Raw genomic sequence first — 21,878 nt, 5'->3', positions numbered from 1 at the left:
TGTAGGACCAAATTACCCGAACTATTCCATTGCATTTCTATCATTATTTACCACTCTGGCGCTGATCTTTCTGATCACAAAGTAGCTCATTATGATAGCGATTCCTAATTCATTGCAGAATTACGGTATTTGAGGGTTCCTCTTAGCGTGCCTCTTTCTCTCGCACGATTTGGCTCAAAAACTAATCAGCACCATCAGATTTGCCGCTGTTCCAAACTCTTTCCATTTCTTAACGACTGATTTAACTGAACCCCAAAGGATATTCACTGACTCATTGCTTTCAAGGAATTCTTTTGCCCAACATGGCTCAACCCTGTTAGTACCCCACAGACAGCACTACTTGTTTACGACTACTTCACTAAAACGACTACCGTCATTTATGTCTTTCACTTTGGGGGGTTCTTGGTGTCTAATGTACCAAGTGTAGTCGTTAATGTTAGGATGTATCGAAAGTCCTTATTAAAAGGAGGACAGGTGGCACTTGAAAGTAAGCAAATGTAATTTCCACTGAAGTGACTGCGTCATTTTCTGTGCTGTGACTGTCACCACCTGCTGAATTTTTGTCAGTTTTTGACCATGAAACGGTTTGAACTTCTTCTGTTTTTGCACAGTCAAGTGATGTTTTGCAATGTGAAAGTTGTTTTTTTACCTAATGAAGGAAATTTGTTTTTTCCTCAGAGGGAGAAATTTGTGAAACTCTTGGATCAGTTGCACAACTCGCTGAGGATCGACTTATCGAAATACCGGGTATGTATTTTACACAAGTGTAACTATTGTGCCACTTTAACAGAGCTTATTCATCACCCCAGAGTGTTTTATACAAAGAGCATTAAGAAAAGCCTTTTACCGTAGACGGCTGCGGCTTAGAATTACCTGCTCTGCTGCGTTTGCTGGTTGTGTGAATGGTTCCGTGTTGGGTTGTTTCCAAGTGCATGCGTACGTGTCACTAATCACATATACGCCACGCCACACCCCTTTTCCTTATACGAACGCAGCTTCAGCCAGCTCAGGGTCCGGGCTCATCGAGTTTCACTTCGAAGACCGACTTACTCTCTCTGCTCGATTTGGTACACGTTCTCATTTGACATGTTTTCAAACTGTCACCAGAGCACAGCCCGATGTCACAATCGGGAGAGTAACCATGTATCTGTGCACACTTTCCTTATTTTTTTTTTTATTGCTTGTCTGAGATGGTAGAATGTCAGTGCCTGATCCGTATGTTGCATATTGGTTATAAATTATGAAAATTGACGAATTGTTCTAATTTTATCAATAAACTATTAATGCGTAAGCAGGAGCATTATAAGGAGGGACAGTGGTGAAGTTTGGATGATTTCACACTCACATGGTCCTCAGAAATATCCGTATATATAATTTGATACTATCCGTATGTATGGTGTTCACATCAATACCTCGACTCAATACAAGTTAGAACCATGCAATGGGACTCTGCCTCTGTAGTTAGAACATCACGTGGCAAACGCGGACACAGTATTGCATGATTGGCTAAGAATGTTCAAATGCTGACGGCTGGACGGCCGAGTATAGTATGTCGGTGTTGGTTCGAGCAGATAACAGTAAGTTCGGTTGGTTTTTGGAACACTGGTTAGGTGGGGCGTACTTTCCAGGACTAACATTGTCAAGTGACTTAAACCCTTCGACAGCTCCGGAACCATAAGTAAGAAAGTATCATCATTTGCTTGGTATGTCGAAATCTATCTTTGGGCAGTTCGGTTTTGGCATCCATCCTTCTGACATCTATTGGCAAACTGAGTAATGACGGCTGGGTATTAACAACGGTCATTGTTTAAATTTTAGCCAATCTCAGATCTAAAATGATCACGCCAACATAATTATTACTCCGACTCTGATTAAAGTCGTAAAATACGGTTTGTTTTGAAAATTTGTTTGCCGGAAAAAATTCAAATGAGGTGCGCCGAAGAGCTGAGTTCACGTCTCGCAGCCCCGTTTGAACAGGAAGCTCTTCATTACATTGGCCGAAAAGTTCTATCTTAAGCACAAATCAGTGCCATGATAACAAAATCATTTCAAGAACTTAAAAAAACAATTATTCTTTGCAGAGAAAGTGTGGATTTCACAAACGTAGAATTTGTAGCCCGATTCAATCTGGCTTCCAGTCGCTAGTGGGAACATCATTTTATCAGTTTTTATTAGCTAGTTATTGAAATTTCTTCAAAAAATAATTAATTTAACATTTAGAAACTAATTGGTTTGCCAAAATCAGCAATGCTTGCAGTCTCTACATTTTATTACCCCCTCTCTTTTTATGTTTTATGTTGATTTATGTGAGCTTTGTCTGCTTTTACAGAAAACCTGAGTTTTTTTGGAAAAATTATTCAGCCTTGACCCAAAATGAAAAAAAAACAAAAACGAATTAGGTCTCAAAGAGTTACATTTCTTGGTATTAACATCTCTCAGGGACCTACCATGTCACAGAGCCAGCAGGGAAAGCTCAGCAGCGTTTGTATTTTTTGAGGAGGCTTGACATGCAACTTCTACAGACGCACAATTGAGAGTATCCGCACCTACGCCATCCCAGTACAGCACGGGACCACAAGGCTCGACAGCAGGTGGTAAAATCGGCACAAAATATCACTGGAACAGACCTCTCTGCACAAGGCTTACTTCGACTTACACTTGAGTCCGCCCATGCCGCTGGACCCAATCAGTCACCATTCTGCTCCATTCCTTGCAGTTTCTTTGCCATTTTCCCATTTGATGTTCACGTTCTGGAGATTGTCGTGGAATGTACTGCGCCAAGTCTTTTTCTTTTACCATCTGTTGGTGTCCAACTCATGGCTATCTTTGTTTGTCGGTTTGTTGGTCAGTGCAAGATGTGGCCAGCCAAACGAAATCTTCACTCTGCAATAAGACCTTGCAGTCTTTTGGAATCAGCCTCTATGGAAAAACTCTTCATATGTTACATGATCAGTGTATCTGACATGGAGAATTCTTTGCAGACGTTCGGTTTTTGAGCTATTTGCGTGGTGACTTTCCATGTTACGCTGGCATGTGTTACAGTAGGGAGGATGATAGAGTCGTACAGACGTAGTTTGGTGTTGGTGTTAATTCTTGCTGTTGGACATATTGAACGCATTCGTTGAAAGACTGCTGCAGAGCCTTCCCAATCCTGTGATTTACTTCAACTTCAATGTCACCATTTTTTGCTCAGAATACTGCCCAGGTGTAGTGTAGTCCCCTTCACTATAAGACGGAGTTGTCAGGAGGGCCCAGAGCAATATTAAGGACACAAGCCCCCCCAACGACCATGAACTGGTCATGCTGCTACCATCAGGGAGACGCTATAAGAGCATAGCAGCTTAGAACATCAAGGCTGAATGACAACTTTCACTCCTGTGCCATCAGGCTTGTAAATAAAACTTCCAATCCCGTGAGCACTGCAGGCCTGCGGTGTGTCTGGAGGATGGAGGGCCCTCTTGAGACCACCTACCTGCAGAGCTTACACTGAAATACTTCTTTATTTGCATGTGCACTCCTACTTCTGGGGCAGCATGGTGGCGCATTGGCAGCGTTGTTGCCTCACAGTAAGGAGACCTGGGTTCGCTTCCCGGGTCCTCCCTGAGTGGAGTTTGCATGTTCTCCCCATGTCTGCGTGGGTTTCCTCCCACAGTCCAAAGACATGTAGGTTAGGTGCATTGGCGATCCTAAATTGTCCCTAGTGTGTGCTTGGTGTGGGTGTGTGCCCTGCGGTGGGCTGGCGCCCTGCCCAGGGTTTGTTTCCTGCCTTGTGCTCTGTGGGATTGGCTCCAGCAGACCCTGGTGACCCTGTGCTAGGATATAGCGGATTAGATAATGACTGACTTACTGACTCTTACTTCTATTTGTTTTTTGCATTTCTTTTGCAACTGAGTGTTTTTCGTTTATTGCTGGAGGACTCAGAGAACAAGATTTTCATTGTATGGACTACGTATGACAATAAAGTTGAAAGAAAGAAAGTTACTCAGGCAGCATTTTACATGAATATTCCAAAAAGTTGTTTTCATTTCATTATTAGCATAGTCATGCTGTGCTTTAGGTGTAAATTGGACAAGTCATTCTAATTTCATCATTCGGATGTTCATGCTACATTGCAGGTGAAAGTTCCTAATTAACTCGGCATTTCTAATTTATTCCTTAAGGTGTTCTTACAGCCTCTTAGGTGTACGTTTTTCAAGTAAAACCATCTTTCTAGTTTCATTACGATAGTTCTGTGCTCTGCTTTTGAGGTATGCATTCCAAAACTCGTTGTGTTTTTCTTTCATTATGGAGATGTTTATGACAGGATTTCTCAGAGTGGACTAACAATTCTGATTTCACTGTTAGTCTAAGGTGCCAAGTCCCTGACACCGACTAACTGTTGTGATTTTTCTTGGTAAAATATTAGTGTCGTGTGTTAGGTGTTAGGTTCCTGAACTTGTAATAATAGTTCTATTGTCATTATTGGTATGTTTATGTTATGTGCCTGGTGTAAAGATCTTAAAATGACCTAAATGTTCTAATCTGATAATTGATATGCTGTGGCCGAGTGCAGGAATGACAGACTGCCAGACAAAAGACCACCAGCTGGGTTGTCCCGTTTAATATGAAAGAGCCCTAAACAAAAGAAATGCACTGTGGTAGAAATCGACACCTTAATTAAAGAAAGAAACTGGGACAGGTTTGATAAAACCTTTGGGTCAGTAATCGGGCAGCAGAAGAGGTTGTCCATCTGCGTCATTTATTACTCTTCAACTAATCCTTGAAGGGGGAGCATCCTTGTACAGCATGATCAGAATGGTTCGAGCAACAAAGGATGCAGGTTTATTTTATAAACTATTGAATTTATATACAGTGTCGATCAATGCATACTTGTTACTCTGGTTGGTTTGTTGATTTACACCCAAATGACTTCTATAAAATAAAAGTTTATTTATATTCTTATTATTCTCCTAACTTTTGGGTTGAGCCACCACCCTTGAAATTTCTGTGCATGTAACAACTGTCCATTCTGGTTGTTCACAGAACATCTGCCTGATTTCTTAGTACGCTTTGTGTACAGGGTGGCGTAGGGAAACAGAAAATTTTGGAACTAGGTGTGGGCAACCCTGGGGCGTCGGCAGTTGTTTGGGACCAACGCGACCTTGTTTAGAACCCCTTGCCGTTAGTTATAATGGAGCAGTGGAGTGGTGCGCAACGAGTGTTTGCTGTTTGCCTTTTATAAGAATGGCGATAGTGTGACTGCTGCGCAAAGAGAATTTCAGAGTCATTACCAGTTAGGACGTTGTGATCGTGTCCCGTCTGCTCATGCGATTGGGTGTGTAATTTCGAAGAAACTTGTTCAGCCTTAAAAAAGAAGTCCCCAGGTGGAGCCACTTTACATACTGCCTGATAATCAATGGCAGCTATTCGATGATTGTTTGGCAGGCAATGGTGACAATCCATTGGCCTCCGAGATCCCCACATCTCACTGTTTGTGATTTTTTTTTTTTTCTGTGGGGACATCTTAAAAGCCAAGTGTACTGTACACATCTCTGCCACCGTCATTGAACTAAAAAAGGAGGATTGAAGAGGAAATCGCTGGGACTCTTCTTGACATGTTCCGTCGAGCAATGCAGAATTTCTGCAACAGGCTGTCATAATGTGTACAGAGAAATAGACACCACCTTCATGGTGTTTTCTTCCAAACATAAAATGAATATTGATTGCTATCATTATTTGCATATCCTGTACAGTACATGCGATCATTAAATTTATTTTGTAATGTGTTTATTCGTGCATTGAACATTAATTGAATATGTCCCATTTCCCTGCACCATCCCGTATTACATCTTTGTCTTTGTTGTTTGCTTCACCTTGATCTGGTCTCCTGATATGCCTGCACAGGTTTCTGACATTTATTAACTCTTTTATACTTCTAAGATGAATACTATATTTTAAAATGGAAAGCAGATCAAAACACTTTATCCTAAATGACTCTGTCAGCCCTAAGTCTAATTCATCTTCCACTGCCCGTCTTGGCATTGTCGCCCTATACTTTGGGCTGAATTATCAAAAAGGTAGACTTTTCTCTTAATGGGGTTGCTTTAATCGGGAGCTCCATCCTGCAGTTCACCCTTGCAAAAATGACACCTCCTTCCAGGAAACCGAGATTCTTATGGATGGGATACCAGAAGGGTTGAAGTCTGATGCCACTCACTGGGCAGTAGCTTGGCGCTGCAGGGAGAGAAGGAGAAGACGATAATAGTGATTTCGCCCCCTCTCCTCCATGCAGGTTATCACATAGCATTGACAGAAACTGTAAAGGAGATTCACCAACACACATGCGTGATGTTACTTATGCTGTGGTTTATGCAGTGTAAGATCTAAACCCCAGCACGGTTAGGCCTCATCTGGAGTCCTGTGTGCAGTTTTGTTCTCCAGGCTACAGAAAGGACATAGAAGAACGACGAGGCTGATTCCAGGGTGACAGGGGATGAGTTATGAGGAAGGATTAAATGAGCTGAGCCTTTACAGTTTAAGCAAAAGAAGATTAAGAGGTCACATGAGTGAAGTTTAAAATCATGAAGGGAATTAGTCCAGTGGATCGAGACAGTGACCACAAGAACATGGTGCGGGAGGTGAAAACTTGTTAAGGGTAAATTTCACCCTTAATAAGTTAACAAGTTCACCCTTAACAAATGAACATTTTCCTTCATCCAGAGAACCACAGACAGGTGTAATAAGTGACCAAGTAGTGTGGTGGACTTTATGGACCTTCGAAACTCGACTTGATGTTTTTAAGGAAGAATTGAGTTGGCGGAACTGGCGAGCTTTGTTGGGCTGAATGGCCTCCTCTCGTCCAGATTGTTCTAATGTTCCACAAGGTTTAGGGTTAAAATTCACATCTTTTAAATGACCGAGGAGACCAAATTTGATGCAGACATGAGAAGAATGTGCACATTCTCCAGTTCTCTGACCTGACTTTAATGAATCCCAAGTCAGCAGAATGTATTCAAGTCTTGTGGCACCTTGCCACTCTTCCACAAGTGTGACTTACTTAAATATTCTACCACTAGCTGAGTTACCCATCAGTGGCGGGTAGATTACCACGTCAAAGCTGTAGAAGAATAAGTAGCATTTGATTTCATTTTTAAATGAATAAATACGGTACTTTTCTGTCATCATAACGCAAATCGGGAATAGGCTTTTATTTCAACAAAAAACTAAAGATGGAAAACTTACTCCACATCGATCTGCGTCATGATAAGAGAAAAGTACCAAAAATACTTATTCCACTTTATAATACATATCGATATTATATTTCCGTAAAATAAAATGATAAGCATTCCGTTTTTATATATGAACGTCATCTGAGGTGAATAAACGACAGATGTCAAGTGATCGATTCTTTTATACCCATGTTTTGTTGTCTTTGTGCAGCGTATATAACACCTGTTTGAGGACATTGATGGGCAAGCAACACAACGCCTCACGTGAAAGAAACAATGTGTTCTTATATCAATGCCCGACCTTGCGATTTCTTTATGATTTGTTTATTTGTCCAACCCAAAATTGGCCAGATTGATCCCATGTTGTTATTTGCTTGTTATTCGCCTGCTTACGTGGCTAACTTGCTTCTTAAGAATTCAGATTTGTCTTCAGATTGATCTTGGTGCCACTGCTTTTAGAAGTTTTGCCGAACAATTTTTATTTACAGCCTTGTTAAGAGCCATTTAAAGTAAATGCATTGCCGGCACATTTGTGCGGACGACGCCTTTTCAGGCTATTTTTTCCCATTTTGTCCATAAATCTCTTTGAGTAGCAAGGCTGAACTGCAAAAGAGAGTTTCCACCTTCTTCCGCAAGTGTTGCAGCTTGCTATTGATTGCTCCACTAACTGTAGGGCATAACGTAGGCTCCCATGATTGAATTCCCAAGTGAGAATTAATCTTAGTTTACTGGTGAATTATCTGCACGCTGCCATGTTTAGAAAGCAGACTTATGGTGTACTGTATTCCCTCATGGTCGATCATGCAGTGCCCACATTTCTTACCTTGAGAATAAATTAAGCTGCACAGTTGACAATGCAAATCAATAGGCACCCGCTGTAGATTTCTTCCTAACTTCATGGCCAATGCAGTCACCTGCCGTTAAGACCGAAACGCTTTTGTCCAAGACCATCGTGCTTCTGCCTGCCGCTGGCGTGGTGACTTCTTCCTGAACTCTTTCTGTAGTATGAATTTGCTTAACTTTTTGCTTGAACAATGAAACCATTGAAAAATATGTGAAACATTTTGTAAATGATGCACTTTTGAGGGCGTATAACATTTAGTATTTGTGCATAAGCTCTTATGACAGTAAGCAGATGGAGGTCTCCACATTCATTTCATTTCATGTGTATTTATAGAGCACATTTAAAACAACAAGATTTGAACCCAAAATGCTGTACAAACCATATACCAAGTAACACAAAAAAATAAGAATTTAAATAACTAGGGGCCCTGCCCCCTGCTTTGCCACTCTTGCCAACTCCTGGGGACAGGTACCGGGTACCCGCTATTTCGCGGCTGAACCACTGGAAGGGCGTCAGGGCACCATTAGAGAAAGCGATTGTATTTAAAGATTTGATATAGTGTATAGAAGAGTATGTGAGGCACGGGAGGAAGACACTTGGCTCCTTATTTATGGCTGTTTGCTTTGCAAGCCCCATGGGGGGGGTTTGGTATAAAGATGAAAGTGTGCTGTTTCAAACTAAAGAAAAAAAGGCAACAACCTGGCAATTCCAAACATAAGAACTTCCTCCATAGTAAGAAAAACAATTGCTGGAATCCATTTTCAGAGTAGAACCTATGGTGTATGGGAAATCATTGATGTCTGACTAAAGCGCACGTGACTTCAGATTATGGTGTACTCTGCAAAGCACATCCATCCTTATGAGTATTTAACACCGAATAGGTATATAGGGTCATAACTCATTATTGTCAGAGTATCACTTTGTGCTAATCGACATGCAACAGGTCTCCACTCTCTGGTCTCACCTTACCTCAAAATGTCCATCTTCCTTACTTGATAAGCAAGTTGTCAAAATAAAATGCTAATTTCCAATCTTTATTTACCAGGACAATTTCCCAGCCAGCAATCCAGAAAGACTCCAGGATTTGAAATCAACTGTGGATCTCCTGACTAGCATCACCTTTTTTAGAATGAAGGTAAGATGTTTGTCCTTTTTGTGTTGTACTTCTCAAGGAACTGTTTCAGTGATATACTAAAATGGCTTAGTGAATGTTCAATGCAGATGTCACCTTGCATTATAAGAGGTTTCAGTTTCTGATCTTCTATATAATAAAACACTATGATCTGTGTCTTTTAGATGATAGATAGGCAGCTTGAAGGTTATTTCCAAGCTTAGTAATAATGTTTGTGTGTTTGTACGGTCTCTCCGAGCAATCTGATTGGTCACTTTGGCTTTGGTCTGATTGGTTAGTTTCACTTTAGTCTGATTAGTTAGTTTCACTTTGTTCTGATTGGTTAGGTTTACTTTGGTCTGATTAGCTAGTTTCACTTTGGCCTGATTGGTTAGTTTCACTTTAGTCTTATTGGTTAGTTTCACCTTAGTCTGATTGGTTAGTTTCACTTTGGTCTGATTGGTTAGTTTCACCTTGGTCTGATTGGTTAGTTTCACCATGGTCTGATTGGTTAGTTTCACTTTGGTCTGATTAGCTAGTTTCACCTCGGTCTGATTGGTTAGTTTCACTTTGGCCTGATTAGCTAGTTTCACTTTGGCCTGATTGGTTAGTTTCACCTTGGTCTGATTGATTAGTTTTACTTTGGTCTGATTGGTTAATTTCACTTTGGTTGCTCAGTCAAGTACAATCAAGACAGGAAGAGCTGGACAGGAGAGGCTGGCACACACCATGATATTTAGGAAAGGCGTAGGAGGAACACTGAGAATGGGCTTCAAATTTGGGAAACATTCCCAAGAATACAAATATTTTCACTGCGGGTTAATGGGAGCCTGTCAAAAGGCAGACAGGAGGTGAGCAACATGCCTCAGAATGAACAAGTCTGAGAAGCAGGTTTAATGGGAACATGTCTGAGAGAGGAAGTGCTGGGTAAAACCTGTATAAGTAACATGGAGGACAGATAAATGAGAGAACAACTTCATGCCTGGCTGAAAGCACCAGCAGAAGCCGGAGGCCTGGTGTATCCAACAAAGGGGAATTGGCTCCCTGGGAATGAGTTCTTTTGTAATTGCGGCGTGTTACATAACCCAAATCTACTGTATATAGATATAATATAAAAAGTCGATACCTCTCCCTTTGTGATACGACAGTAAGAAATCAGATAGGAGAAATAACTTAGCTTTGTTTAATGACGGCTGACACTGCATAACAGATGAAGGAAGTCAATAGCAAAAGCCCAGTTCGGGAGAGGGGGCCCACTATGTAGAGTCTGCCATTTTCACCATGCAGTGGAAGGATTTTTAGGATCAGATGACATTATCTTCCATCCGTCCGTCGGGTTCAAAGGTGCTTGGCTGCTTTCCAAGGCTTTATATTGTTTCTTCCACATGCAGACCCCCAATTTGGTGAATAATACAATTCCAAACAAGGCAAAGAGGATACAGTTTCATGCTGATTCTGATAGGCAAAAAAATAGTATACAACTGCTCGCAGTCTGACTGCACGTTTTTCCCAGTTGTCTTTATCTGCCTTGTCTTATATTATGCTTTGCCTAGCAGTTCTAAATGATGAGCCCCTGTGCTAAATCTGGCTCTGAAAAGTAGATTTATAAGATATATTTGCACAGAGGACAGTGACATATTAAACGTATGTTCTTATTACACCTGGAGCAGTTCCATTCCCCATACAATAGGTGGCAGTGGTCTTCTCAAGGCATCACAGTTTGGAAACCCACAGGGGTACATGGGAGTTGGAGTCTGGAAGTTCAGCCCTGTCAGTGAATCTGGCTGCTGTTAGAGCAATGGTGGGCAATGTCGGTAATGGAGGGCCACAGTGGCTGCAGGGTTTCAGTCCAATCAAATTGCTTAATTAGAAACCAATCCTTGCCAATCTCAGACCCTATTTAATTTTATGGTCTGTTAGTCTGCAATGTTAGGTTCTTTGTCAGCTTTTCTTCATAATTTAAGCACTATGCACTGTCCGCCTTGAGCTAAGAGGACGAGTCAGACATGGCAGTGGTCAAAGGAGCAACCCAACAAAGAGCTACTGCAATTCTGGACTCTAATCAAACCCAAAGAGAAATTTTCGACATTGATAGAGAGGCATTGTTGATGACAGATGGGACAGCTAGCAATAACAAGAGCGTACCATTTAAAATAACTCATACATCTTTGCTTTCTTTTGTAACTCCATTCAACAAATATACCCGGTAAATGCTGAGTGCTTTAGCTAGCAATGAATAAACTGAATACATTTTATTTACGTAACACCTTTTCCATGCTGAAAGCATTTCATAGCTTTCCAAAATTAATAAGCGTTTCAAACAATATTGGATACAAAAAATACCTACATGTTACGCTAAATAACAATAAATATAGAAAACACAAAGCTTTGAATTAGAATAACAGCTTACGGTGCACAACAAGGTTAGCAGTAAAACAAAAGAACCCTTTGTGTCAGCAGACGTGTTTACTGAGCAGGCTTTTATTCTAAATAATTCATTTACCCCACGTGAGGGTAGTGCAGTTGTTTCCACGTCTCTGGTGGATTTGGAGAAGCAGCTATTTAAGGGTCAGCTAATCAGTCAGTCAGAAGTTGGGATTGATCCTGATTGAACCTGACTGAACCTGAGACCTTCTTGTTTTGTGTAGCGTCTTTCCTTAGGGCATACCAGCCAGAGGTGTTTGAAATATCATATTATTTTAAAAATCTTCACACGTGTGATCACTAGCAGACGAAAGTGACTTGGTGAGTGGACCCTGTGGTAAAGGGGGCATCCTCTCCAGGATTGGTGCCCACCTTGCTTCAGCCCCCCAGAACCCTGAATAGATTTTTAGAATGTGTGGCAAAGTGCAGGAATGACGGGGTGCAAAAAGGATAATTTGGGGTTGTCCCATTTAATATCTAGCACAAAAGATACGCTCTTTGGCATATTTGCCCTTAGGTTTTCTGGGGTACAAAAGGCAACAAATCCCAGGTATTCAGCCCCTAGCCGCAAATTGAGGTCAGTCGGCTTGGAGGTGCCACCTGGCAACTCACTCTTGACAAACTGACACTTCCGTCTGGGAAGATGGTACTTTTATGGAAGGGTCGGTGTCAGTTATCCTCATTGGGCAGTTTCTAGGGGATGGCAGTGTCGACGACAGCGACCCCTTTTGTTTCGGCAGGTTATTACATACAGTACCATGACAAAGCCTGTTAGGATGCGCCAATGTTATATTATACTGTAGACGGATGAATTATTGAATTAGAGGATGATAGCGGTATGTCCATTTTTTCCTCAATGTTTGATTTTCAGGAAACTCTTTTAAGTAAGCGTACGTACTTCATAATTAGAGGAAAATAATATTTAACTAAGAAATTAAATAAAAGCCCTTTAACTGCAAGCCATCTTCAATTGACACAAATGGAATTAATTTTTAATGACATTTCCATTCTCATTTAGGACTATCTATTTCTTTTATAATTGACAATATGTCAGCTAATGAATATTATGGTGTTTTTATAGCCATAATTTCCTCATAATAGGAAAGAATTTAATTAAAGTAAATCTGAAATGTCCATATAAATTACCATTCAGTCTCTGCTCACCATATTGATTAATTAAAATGTACTCAATGTAAATTATAATGTAAACATTAATGTTTCAATTTACAATTTGTTAACCATGAAATTCTGTGGTGGGTAGGCACCCTGCCCGGGATTGGTTCCTTTCCTTGTGCCCTGTGTTGGCTGGGATTGGCTCCAGCAGACCCCCGTGACCCTGTGTTCGGATTCAGCGGGTTGGAAAATGGATGGATGGATGGATAACCATGAAATTTTAAAGTGTAAGCAACTAGAACTGCTGAGGAGCAAGCAGGCTTCTGTCTGATGAATCTTTGTGAGGTATTCATTTTATTTGTGTTTATTTGCCATTGCTTGTGTGTTATGTTTCAATGTCTGTGTTGCGTTCCATGTGTTTTGTGGGTGGTCCCCCAATGGGGAGGGGCCACCTGCCAATCCCCGCCAAGGAACTGCCCTCTGCCCTCTACATCTGGAGGGTCTCCCACAGTTCCTGGTGGTTCCTTGTGAATGCGTTCTGCAGTTGGTGAGTTCCTGCGTTTCTCTGTGCTTTGTACCTTTTTGATTATGGATTTCTCGACCTTCTGCTCTTTTTGGTTCCGACTGTTCTCTGGATTTCGTTTTTGGGTTTGCTTTGGATTGTCCTCTTGTTTCGGCAACACCTCGAGGAGCTTTATCCTTTTTACAGAACGGCTTTGGACAATACGTTTTTATTTATGAAGATTCTGCTTTTGCCCTGATACTAGCTGGGTTTTGATGTTTTTACCCCTCTAGTGGGCATTATTGGAAGTGCGTTTTGGGACTTGAGTGCTTTTGAACTCCAGGTTCTCACAGTTTCTGTGGACTTTAAGAAGATTTTTGAGTGGATTTGACATGCAGCCTTATGGACAACTGTGAGGAACTACGACATTAGTCACATCAAATTCTTGGCCAACGTCGTAGAAGCTGAAGCTTATCCTGACAGAACAAGACAGAACACAACGTGGCAGTGGTCTCTATGCTCACACTCACTCATAATGTGCAAATTTAGAGACAACAGTCAGCCTAATGTGTGTGTCTTTGGCTGACAACCTGGCAACATCTTGGGGTTAAGAGGGAATAAAGGCAGCTCTATCTCATACATCCAGAAGACCCACTTTATCTCCTTTTCTGGGGTCTTATCTCTTCTCTGGTGGGTCACACTGTAGACACACCATTCTGTGTGGTCACCATTGTCTGGTTTATGCCACTGGTTGGCTTAACTCAAGTTGACAGGGGTGGGGGTCCCCCTTCCTTGACCTGATGTGTCCACCTCTCTTTTCCACTCATTCTTAGGGGACTTTTTATGCTTCTACTTTTATTTTGGCTCAAATCCAACCACTAATAAAAATGAAACGCATCTTCAAAAACTATATAAGCCATCTGTTGTTAGCTTTATGGCCCTCAGTGGATTAATGAAGTGTATTGATACAAACAAATCAATTGCGTGTTTGTCTGACAGCTCCTGCTTTCATAATTTAAAGCTACGGCGGTATGCAAATTCATACAGGGTGCATTTTTAATGTCACATTGGCATTTAGGGAAAGAGTGACTTCATATTTAATGCAGTTGGAAACGCCATTAAAGCATACTTACGAGGTCCTCTTTTTAATTTATTCATTATTCTTATTTCAGAAAAAGATTAAACATTTTCACAGAAGGGCCAGAGTATTAATTAGGATTTCTGACCATTTTTCCATATTTGTTATTTCGTTTAAAATGTAGCCATGTAAAATATAAAAAACAGATTTTTTTTAAAAATTTGTACAAAGAAGAAAATTTACGGGGTCAGGTGCAGCACAGGCCTATAATGGCCACAATTAAAAAGACATAATTTGTAGACCTGTTTGGCGTTGAGAAACACCAGGACTTTTGTCCATAATTTAATGGACGCCAAGTTTTAGCTCCTTGCTTTCTCTCTCGAGTTCAGCCAGGCCGAGTGCCACACATTTTCACCTTTTGCTCCCCATCAGCTGGTGTCCAATCCGTTCCAGCAATAGTCTTACGGGTCCAGACGTGACGCTGCGCCAAGATCATCTTCAATTGACATAAATGGAATTCATTTTTAATGACATTTTCATTCTCATCTAGGGTCATCTATTTCTATATCTGAGATCATTCGTTAAAACGTCTGTAGTAAATCGAGGTGAAACTGTTGTGGAGAAAACTTCTTCATATCAGAATAGACTTTATTGCACAGCATAGAAAACCATTGCAGAGCACATAAAGTCTGTCTCAGTACAATGAAGTGAGCCCCGTGTGCTAGGTGAGCCTCATATTTATTACAATTCTTATCTCAAAATATTCCTGCTTCTCACCTTCTCATCATCTGCTTGACATGGTTATTCATGATGATGACTTCACTCCACATATTTTCTGATAACAATCACCCGGTCTTGTAGATTTTATTTTATCACTAACCTTGCCTCATATAGTCCCTTTAACTGTCGTAACAATAACCATGCCTCGAAGACGTCCATCCCAGCAGACCTTCTTATAACACTTTCCTTCCTGATCTACACTTTCTCATAACAGCCACTTTGGTTCAAAAGATATATTTGCCACCTGGAGCTGAGCATCACCCAATTACCCCTCCCTTTCATTCTAACGTTCCTAATCCCAGGCTGTTAATGACTGATGGCCTTTTTGTTAATCAATTCTGTTAATCATGCTATGCGGCCTCATCCATACTTTCACTTGTTAGGCTGATTTGTTGATTCGGATGGTTTGAGCACTGAAATCTGCATCTCCCGTGGCTCTTCGTTGTCGGCTCTCTGAACAGCGGTCCTTTGATCGGGGTGCGACACGTCGTTTACTTTGAATGCTAGTTCTTTCAACCTTACTTCCTACTCTCTTTTTGTAACATACATACATAGTGCCTGCGACAACGTGTCATTCACTTTTACCACTCGTCCATTGATGAAGTCCCTTGAAACGGGGAGTCCTTCACACAGCAGTGACAGTGTTGTCCCTCAGGTCTAAACAAACCCCATGGATCCCTGCGAGTGTCCATACTTGGTCCATGCTAGTGGAGCACTGACATCTATTGTACTGGGGGAGAAACTGTTCTTGACATACAAACTACCCCAATCTATCCAATGACCTTTCACCCTGACTGGGATAATAATCCAGCTCCATCCCGGCCAAGTTATGCCTCCTCTCATGTTGCCCTTCCATTATGGCTTCTCAGCCATGCAGGGATCCACCATCCATCCCAGTCGGGATGCCAGTCTACCCGCCACGGTGTTTACAGGAAAGAGAGAGAGAGAAACACAGAGACAAAACCGTATGCCAATCCTTTTGTTTCTGGGCACACCTCATGGACCAATGGGCTTGGGGCTTACAGGGCAGCTCATCCTGATTCAGAGACCAATCTTCTTTAGCCATTACTCAGTCCTCCTCGACAGGACTAGCCAACTGTTATTCCTCTCACCATTTTCTTCAATTTCAAAGAATGCACAAATGTAGTTAGATCGACGAGAAAGAAAGGATACACTAGGCCAAAAAATGCTGGCAAAGAAAGCATCCAGAGATATGTTCACGAGTCTCCTAAAGTCGTTCATCACACAGCCATCTGAGCAAAACACTGAAAACTTGGAGCTGAGGCAGACTGCAGCTTGCTTTTTTAATACAATGTCTGTAGTTCCAAAATTTGGAGTTTGTTTCTGCAGAACAGCTTGATGGAACGTCAGAGTACCATTTTTGGTTAGGAGCCACATGGTAGGCCCATTCTTCTTGATAGCGCTTTGTTTCGGAAGAGTAAGAGGAGGTGTCATTCCTGTAAAGTATGAAAGTAGCTAGTTTTGGTACCAGTTTTGGGTTTGTTTTTTTTTTGTGTTTTTTTTTGTATGGTGTCTGGTCTGTCTCGATTGGCATCAGATCTTCAAGATACCATCTGACATCGTCATCATCCAACAAAATGCAGCAATATAGATTCAGACGTTAAGTACAAGCCTTACAGCCACCCGCTACCCAGCTGGTTATGAACTGCCTACGCTGAAAAAGCAAAACCTGACTTTGAGGTGAACATGAGCAGAACAGGCAGATTACACACAGTGCCCACCTTAGACACATGGCTGTGGAGCTGGCAGGTAGCAGTGCTCTTCTCCATCTGCTGAGGTGCTTGCCAGACAGGATGAGGCTGACAAACAATTAAAAATAAATAAATAAGTAAATATGAAGTGTGACAATTTAATTCCCGGAATGGCCACGTAGTGGACCCGAGACGTACTTGTATCGAAATCATATGAGTATTCGTGTTTGAGCATGTTTAAACTAATATGTGCGTAAATTACAAGCTGATAGAGCCAGTTGTTTGCTATTGGGACAGTAAGAGATATCTGCATGTACACTTTGGCGTAAAAATAGGCAACATACGAGTATTAATATTACATTTTATGTGAAAATCGACAAATGTTACAACTGTTACAAGTGGCATATGGTGAAGATTCTATGAAAGGTCGAGTGTGTTTGAGTGGCATAAGAGGTTCAGTGATGGGCGAGATGATGTGACGGATGACCCCAGAAGCAGACAGCCAAAAGCAGCAATGACGGACGTTAAGATTGAAAATGTGTTCCAGGCCTGCTTCCAAAAACGGGAACGCCGTTTACGTCAGGAGTAGTTTGAAGGCGACAATAGCCACTACAATGCAATACGATACAATACAATTTGTTTTTATATAACCCAAGGTCACACAAGAAGTGTTGCAATGGGCTTTAACAGGCCCTGCCTTTTGACAGTGCCCCAGCATTAACTCTCTAAGAAGACAAGAAAAAACTCCCAAAAAAATTGGAAGAAACCTTGGGAAAGGCAGTTCAAAGAGAGACCCCTTTCCAGGTAGGTTGGGCATGCAGTGGGTGTCAAAAAGAAGGGCCTCAATACAATACAATACACAGAACAGAACACAAGTAATCCTCAATACAATAGTACAATAGAAATATTACAAGTACAGAGCAGATTTCAACAGTAGATGATATCCCATAATAGGATTTGGATTTGTTCAGAGTCAGTGGAGACCTCGGCCATCAAGCTGCCACCCCCTATTGGCCATTCCACAGCTGAGTCAGCGCTGAGCCAGCCAATCCAATGAAAGGACCCCTCTACCCGATGATTCCTGCAATCCACCATCAGAGATGACTTTACCTTAGGTAGGCAGAACAACTTGGCAGGTGGGCAGTGGCACCAAGTGCCACGAGAAGAGAAACAGGTGAGGGTTAGTAACAAATTAAAACTAGTGTACAGTTCCACATGTATATTTTTTAAAGGTGCAATCCGGGAATTAAATTGTCACACCACGTAAATGATTTTCTATTTGCAGTGCCTGCTTTTTCCATAACTGGACTCGGGAAGAGTTCTGGGAAGAACTTTCTTGGTGGCTTTTTAAAATTTAGCATTGTCAGGTGTCCACATCAGCGGTGGGTGAAGATCACAATGCCACTCATCTCCTTTCTGTTCAGAGTTGCTGTCCTGTGCCCATTGCTTTCCTATATTGGTCTGCTTTCTGACTGTTGCTACTTTTAAGCAGACAAACATTACTGGACTGTTCGTACTTTACTGGCTTGCACTGCACCATCTTGACTGAGAAAAGCTTCTACAGGAAAGGCAAAAGTGCAATTAAAATTAACAAAAAAACTTTGTCAAATTACTGACAACTTTCTACAAACATTCCAGCCAGACGGCTAAACTGGAAAGTTCAGTCTGAAAGTGCGTAGACAGCCAGGGGTATAAAGAGCACTGCAGGACCAATCAGCTGAGCCGAGAAACAGGCCGGCAGTACCCACCATGGAGACCGTGTCACAAACTGGGTGCAGGATGACTCTAGATAAGAAATTACATTGAGCATATCATGGAAAGAATGGTAAAGAATTCCTTAGGAGGACACAGTTGGGGCTTGTTATACACATTGTAATAAATACTCTAAATTACTGAGGGAAACTTATTGCTTATTTTGCATTTGGTGGGACTGCTTAACTCTTAATGCAGGAAGCTCTCTATGAGAGAACGCTGGGCTGCTCGGCTCGAGTGATGTCTGGAGTGTCTTTAATAACACTGCAGGCAAGCCAAAGTTCTCTCATGGGACGACACAAAAATCCATAGAAATGAAACAAAACTTCTTCAATTGTTTTCTGTTAGCATGTAGTTCACACGTATGGAATGAACCGCCATTACCAAGTGTGTGGTACATAAAGATTTTAAGCTCCTCATGATGCAATGCTGGGGTTATTCTTTTCTACCCAGAAACATACTATGATTTAGAGACAGTAACATCCTATGAGAAAATGTGATCCATTATGCTCTACTTTTATTGTTGTAGGTGCTGGAACTCCAGAGCCCTCCTCGGGCAAGCATGGTGGTGAAGGACTGTGTACGAGCGTGTCTGGATTCAACTTATAAATACATCTTCGATAACTGTTACGATCTTTACAACCAGCTTCTCGATCAAGTAAGTTGTCTGTCTGTCATAGCAGCCACAGTTGCTCCTTGCCCTGTGCCACCCTTGTAATTGGGTAGAAATGAATTATATGAAAGCATTGTTTTTTATTTATGTTTTAAGGTATATATTAATAATATACTGCATATCTATCTATCTATCTATCTATCTATCTATCTATCTATCTATCTATCTATCTATCTATCTATCTATCTATTATAGTGCATTTCACTGTCTATCTATCTATCTATCTATCTATCTATCTATCTATCTATCTATCTATCTATCTATTTCTATTCCATTGTTGTCATTGCTCTCTGAAGTTCTTATAAAGGTTGATTTTTCTCAGTTGCTGTCCTTTCTTGGTAATGATAATATTATGGAATCATACCAGTCAGGGCTCAGTGCTTATCATAGTACTGAGTCTGCTCTTTTGAAGGTTACATTTGACTCTCTACTTGCTGTTGATTCTGACGATTTTGCCATTTTGATTTTACTGTGATTTCAGTGCTGCTTTTAATACAAACACTTTGAGCTACATTATTTGCATGAAAATGTAATATATAAATAAATGTTGTTGTTATTGTTGTACTGTTAATGATTTTATACTGTTTGACCACTTTGAAAATTGGGTTGCCAGCGCTGGAATGGATGTCTCTCACTTTAATCATCAAACATTTTCTGTCAATATTGGAAATCAATTCTCCTCATATGCTGCTGTCTCATGTGCAGTCCCACAGGGATACATTTGGCGCAGATGACTTGGACATACAATATTTCTCCTCACTTTTGTGTTGATGATATACAGCTTAATTTGTCAGTGAAACCTGAGCTGTTTCAGGAAATTTTTTAACTGCTTTTGGCGGATTAAAGGCTGGTTGGCAATTAATTTCCTTCAGTTCAATGAAAGTAAACCTTAAGTAATCGTGTTTAGTCCACTTAAAAATATTGTGGGGTTCTCTGTAAGACTTTAGCACTCATTAACAAAAAAGTGAAAAAAATCCATCCAGTCATCAAGGGTAGCATTTTTTTTTATCTTAAAATAATCTCTAAAGTGATGCCAATACGATTGTTTCCTGATTGAAGAGAAAGTGACCCATTCTTGTATATCTTACTGTTCAGTTACTTGTTAGTCTTTGTATAAAGGTATCAGCCAGTCATCCGTGATTCATCTACAACTGGTGAGATTATTGGCTGCCACTAAGAAAAGAGGCGGGTCTTCAGGGTCAGAGCAGCTCCTGTTGCTGGTTTTAAAGGTGGACTCAAAACGCGCCTCTTTTTTATCAGCTTTGCAATTTAACTAGATGTATGTTTTTATAACTTGGTTTTTGATTGTTGTCTTAATATGTCTGAGCTAAAGGCAACTGCATATAACTTTGTTGTCCTTGTCTATCTGTTATATGGTACCTTTAATATCTGTCTGTCTGTTGTTAATATAGTATCTATCTATCTATCTATCTATCTATCTATCTATCTATCTATCTATCTATCTATCTATCTGTTATATAGTGCCGTTCACATCTACAGTGCATCCGGAAAGTATTCACAGCACATCACTTTTTCCACATTTTGTTATGTTACAGCCTTATTCCAAAATGGATTAAATTAATTTGTTTCCTCAGAATTCTACACACAACACCCCATAATGACAATGTGAAAAAAGTTTACTTGACGTTTTTGCAAATTTATTAAAAATAAAAAAACTGAGAAATCACATGTACATAAGTATCCACAGCCTTTGCTCAATACTTTATCGATGCACCTTTGGCAGCAATTACAGCCTCAAGTCTTTTTGAATATGATGCCACAAGTTTGGCACACCTATCCTTGGCAAATTTCACCCATTCCTCTTTGCAGCACCTCTCAAGCTCCATCAGGTTGGATGGGAAGCGTCGGTGAACAGCCATTTTAAGATCTCTCCAGAGATGTTCAATCGGATTCAAGTCTGGGCTCTGGCTGGGCCACTCAAGGACATTCACAGAGTTGTCCTGAAGTCACTCCATTGATATCTTGGCTGTGTGCTTAGGGTTGTTGTCCTGCTGAAAGATGAACCCAGTCTGAGGTCAAGAGCGCTCTGGAGCAGGTTTTCATCCAGGATGTCTCTGTACATTGCTGCAGTCATCTTTCCCTTTATCCTGATTAGTCTCCCAGTTCCTGCCACTAAAAACATCCCCACAGCATGATGCTGGTTTCCTCCAAACGAGACGCCTGGCATTCAAGCCAAAGAGTTCAGTCTTTGTCTCATCAGACCAGAGAATTTTGTTTCTCATGGTCTGAGAGTCCTTCAGGTGCCTTTTGGCAAACTCCAGGTGGGCTGCCATGTGCCTTTTACTAAGAAGTGGCTTCCGTCTGGCCACTCTACCATACAAGCCTGATTGGTGGATTGCTGCAGAGATGGTTGTCCTTCTGGAAGGTTCTCCTCTCTCCACAGAGGACCTCTGGAGCTGTGACAGAGTGACCTTCGGGTTCTTGGTCACCTCCCTGACTAAGGCCCTTCTCCCCCGATCGCTCAGTTTAGATGGCCGGCCAACTCTAGGAAGAGTCCTGGTGGTTTTGAACTTCTTCCACTTACGGATGATGGAGGCCACTGTGCTCATTGGGACCTTAAAAGCAGCAGAAATGTTTCTGTAACCTTCCCCAGATTTGTGCCTCGAGACAATCCTGTCTCGGAGGTCTACTGACAATTCCTTTGACTTCATGCTTGGTTT

The 21,878-nt window shown here is 41.2% G+C and overlaps 1 protein-coding gene across 6 annotated transcripts in view; it reads left to right on the top strand.

Annotated features, from left to right (window-relative positions):
• LOC120539924 (protein unc-13 homolog C-like) overlaps nucleotides 1–21,878 on the top strand; it is a 471,266-nt gene that overhangs the window by 206,646 nt on the left and 242,742 nt on the right. For all 6 annotated transcript variants that reach the window (XM_039770276.1, XM_039770280.1, XM_039770279.1 and 3 more), the window contains 3 exons: nucleotides 679–747; nucleotides 9,098–9,187; nucleotides 19,054–19,182. In XM_039770276.1, coding sequence (XP_039626210.1) covers nucleotides 679–747; nucleotides 9,098–9,187; nucleotides 19,054–19,182 — 288 coding nt within the window. The remainder of the gene's footprint in view (nucleotides 1–678; nucleotides 748–9,097; nucleotides 9,188–19,053; nucleotides 19,183–21,878) is intronic.

The sequence above is a fragment of the Polypterus senegalus genome, chromosome 12 (genome assembly GCF_016835505.1).
Source record: "Polypterus senegalus isolate Bchr_013 chromosome 12, ASM1683550v1, whole genome shotgun sequence".
NCBI classification, from domain to species: Eukaryota; Metazoa; Chordata; class Cladistia; order Polypteriformes; family Polypteridae; genus Polypterus; species Polypterus senegalus.
Note: the sequence above shows the minus strand (reverse complement) of the source record. Positions and strands in the feature narration are given on the sequence as shown.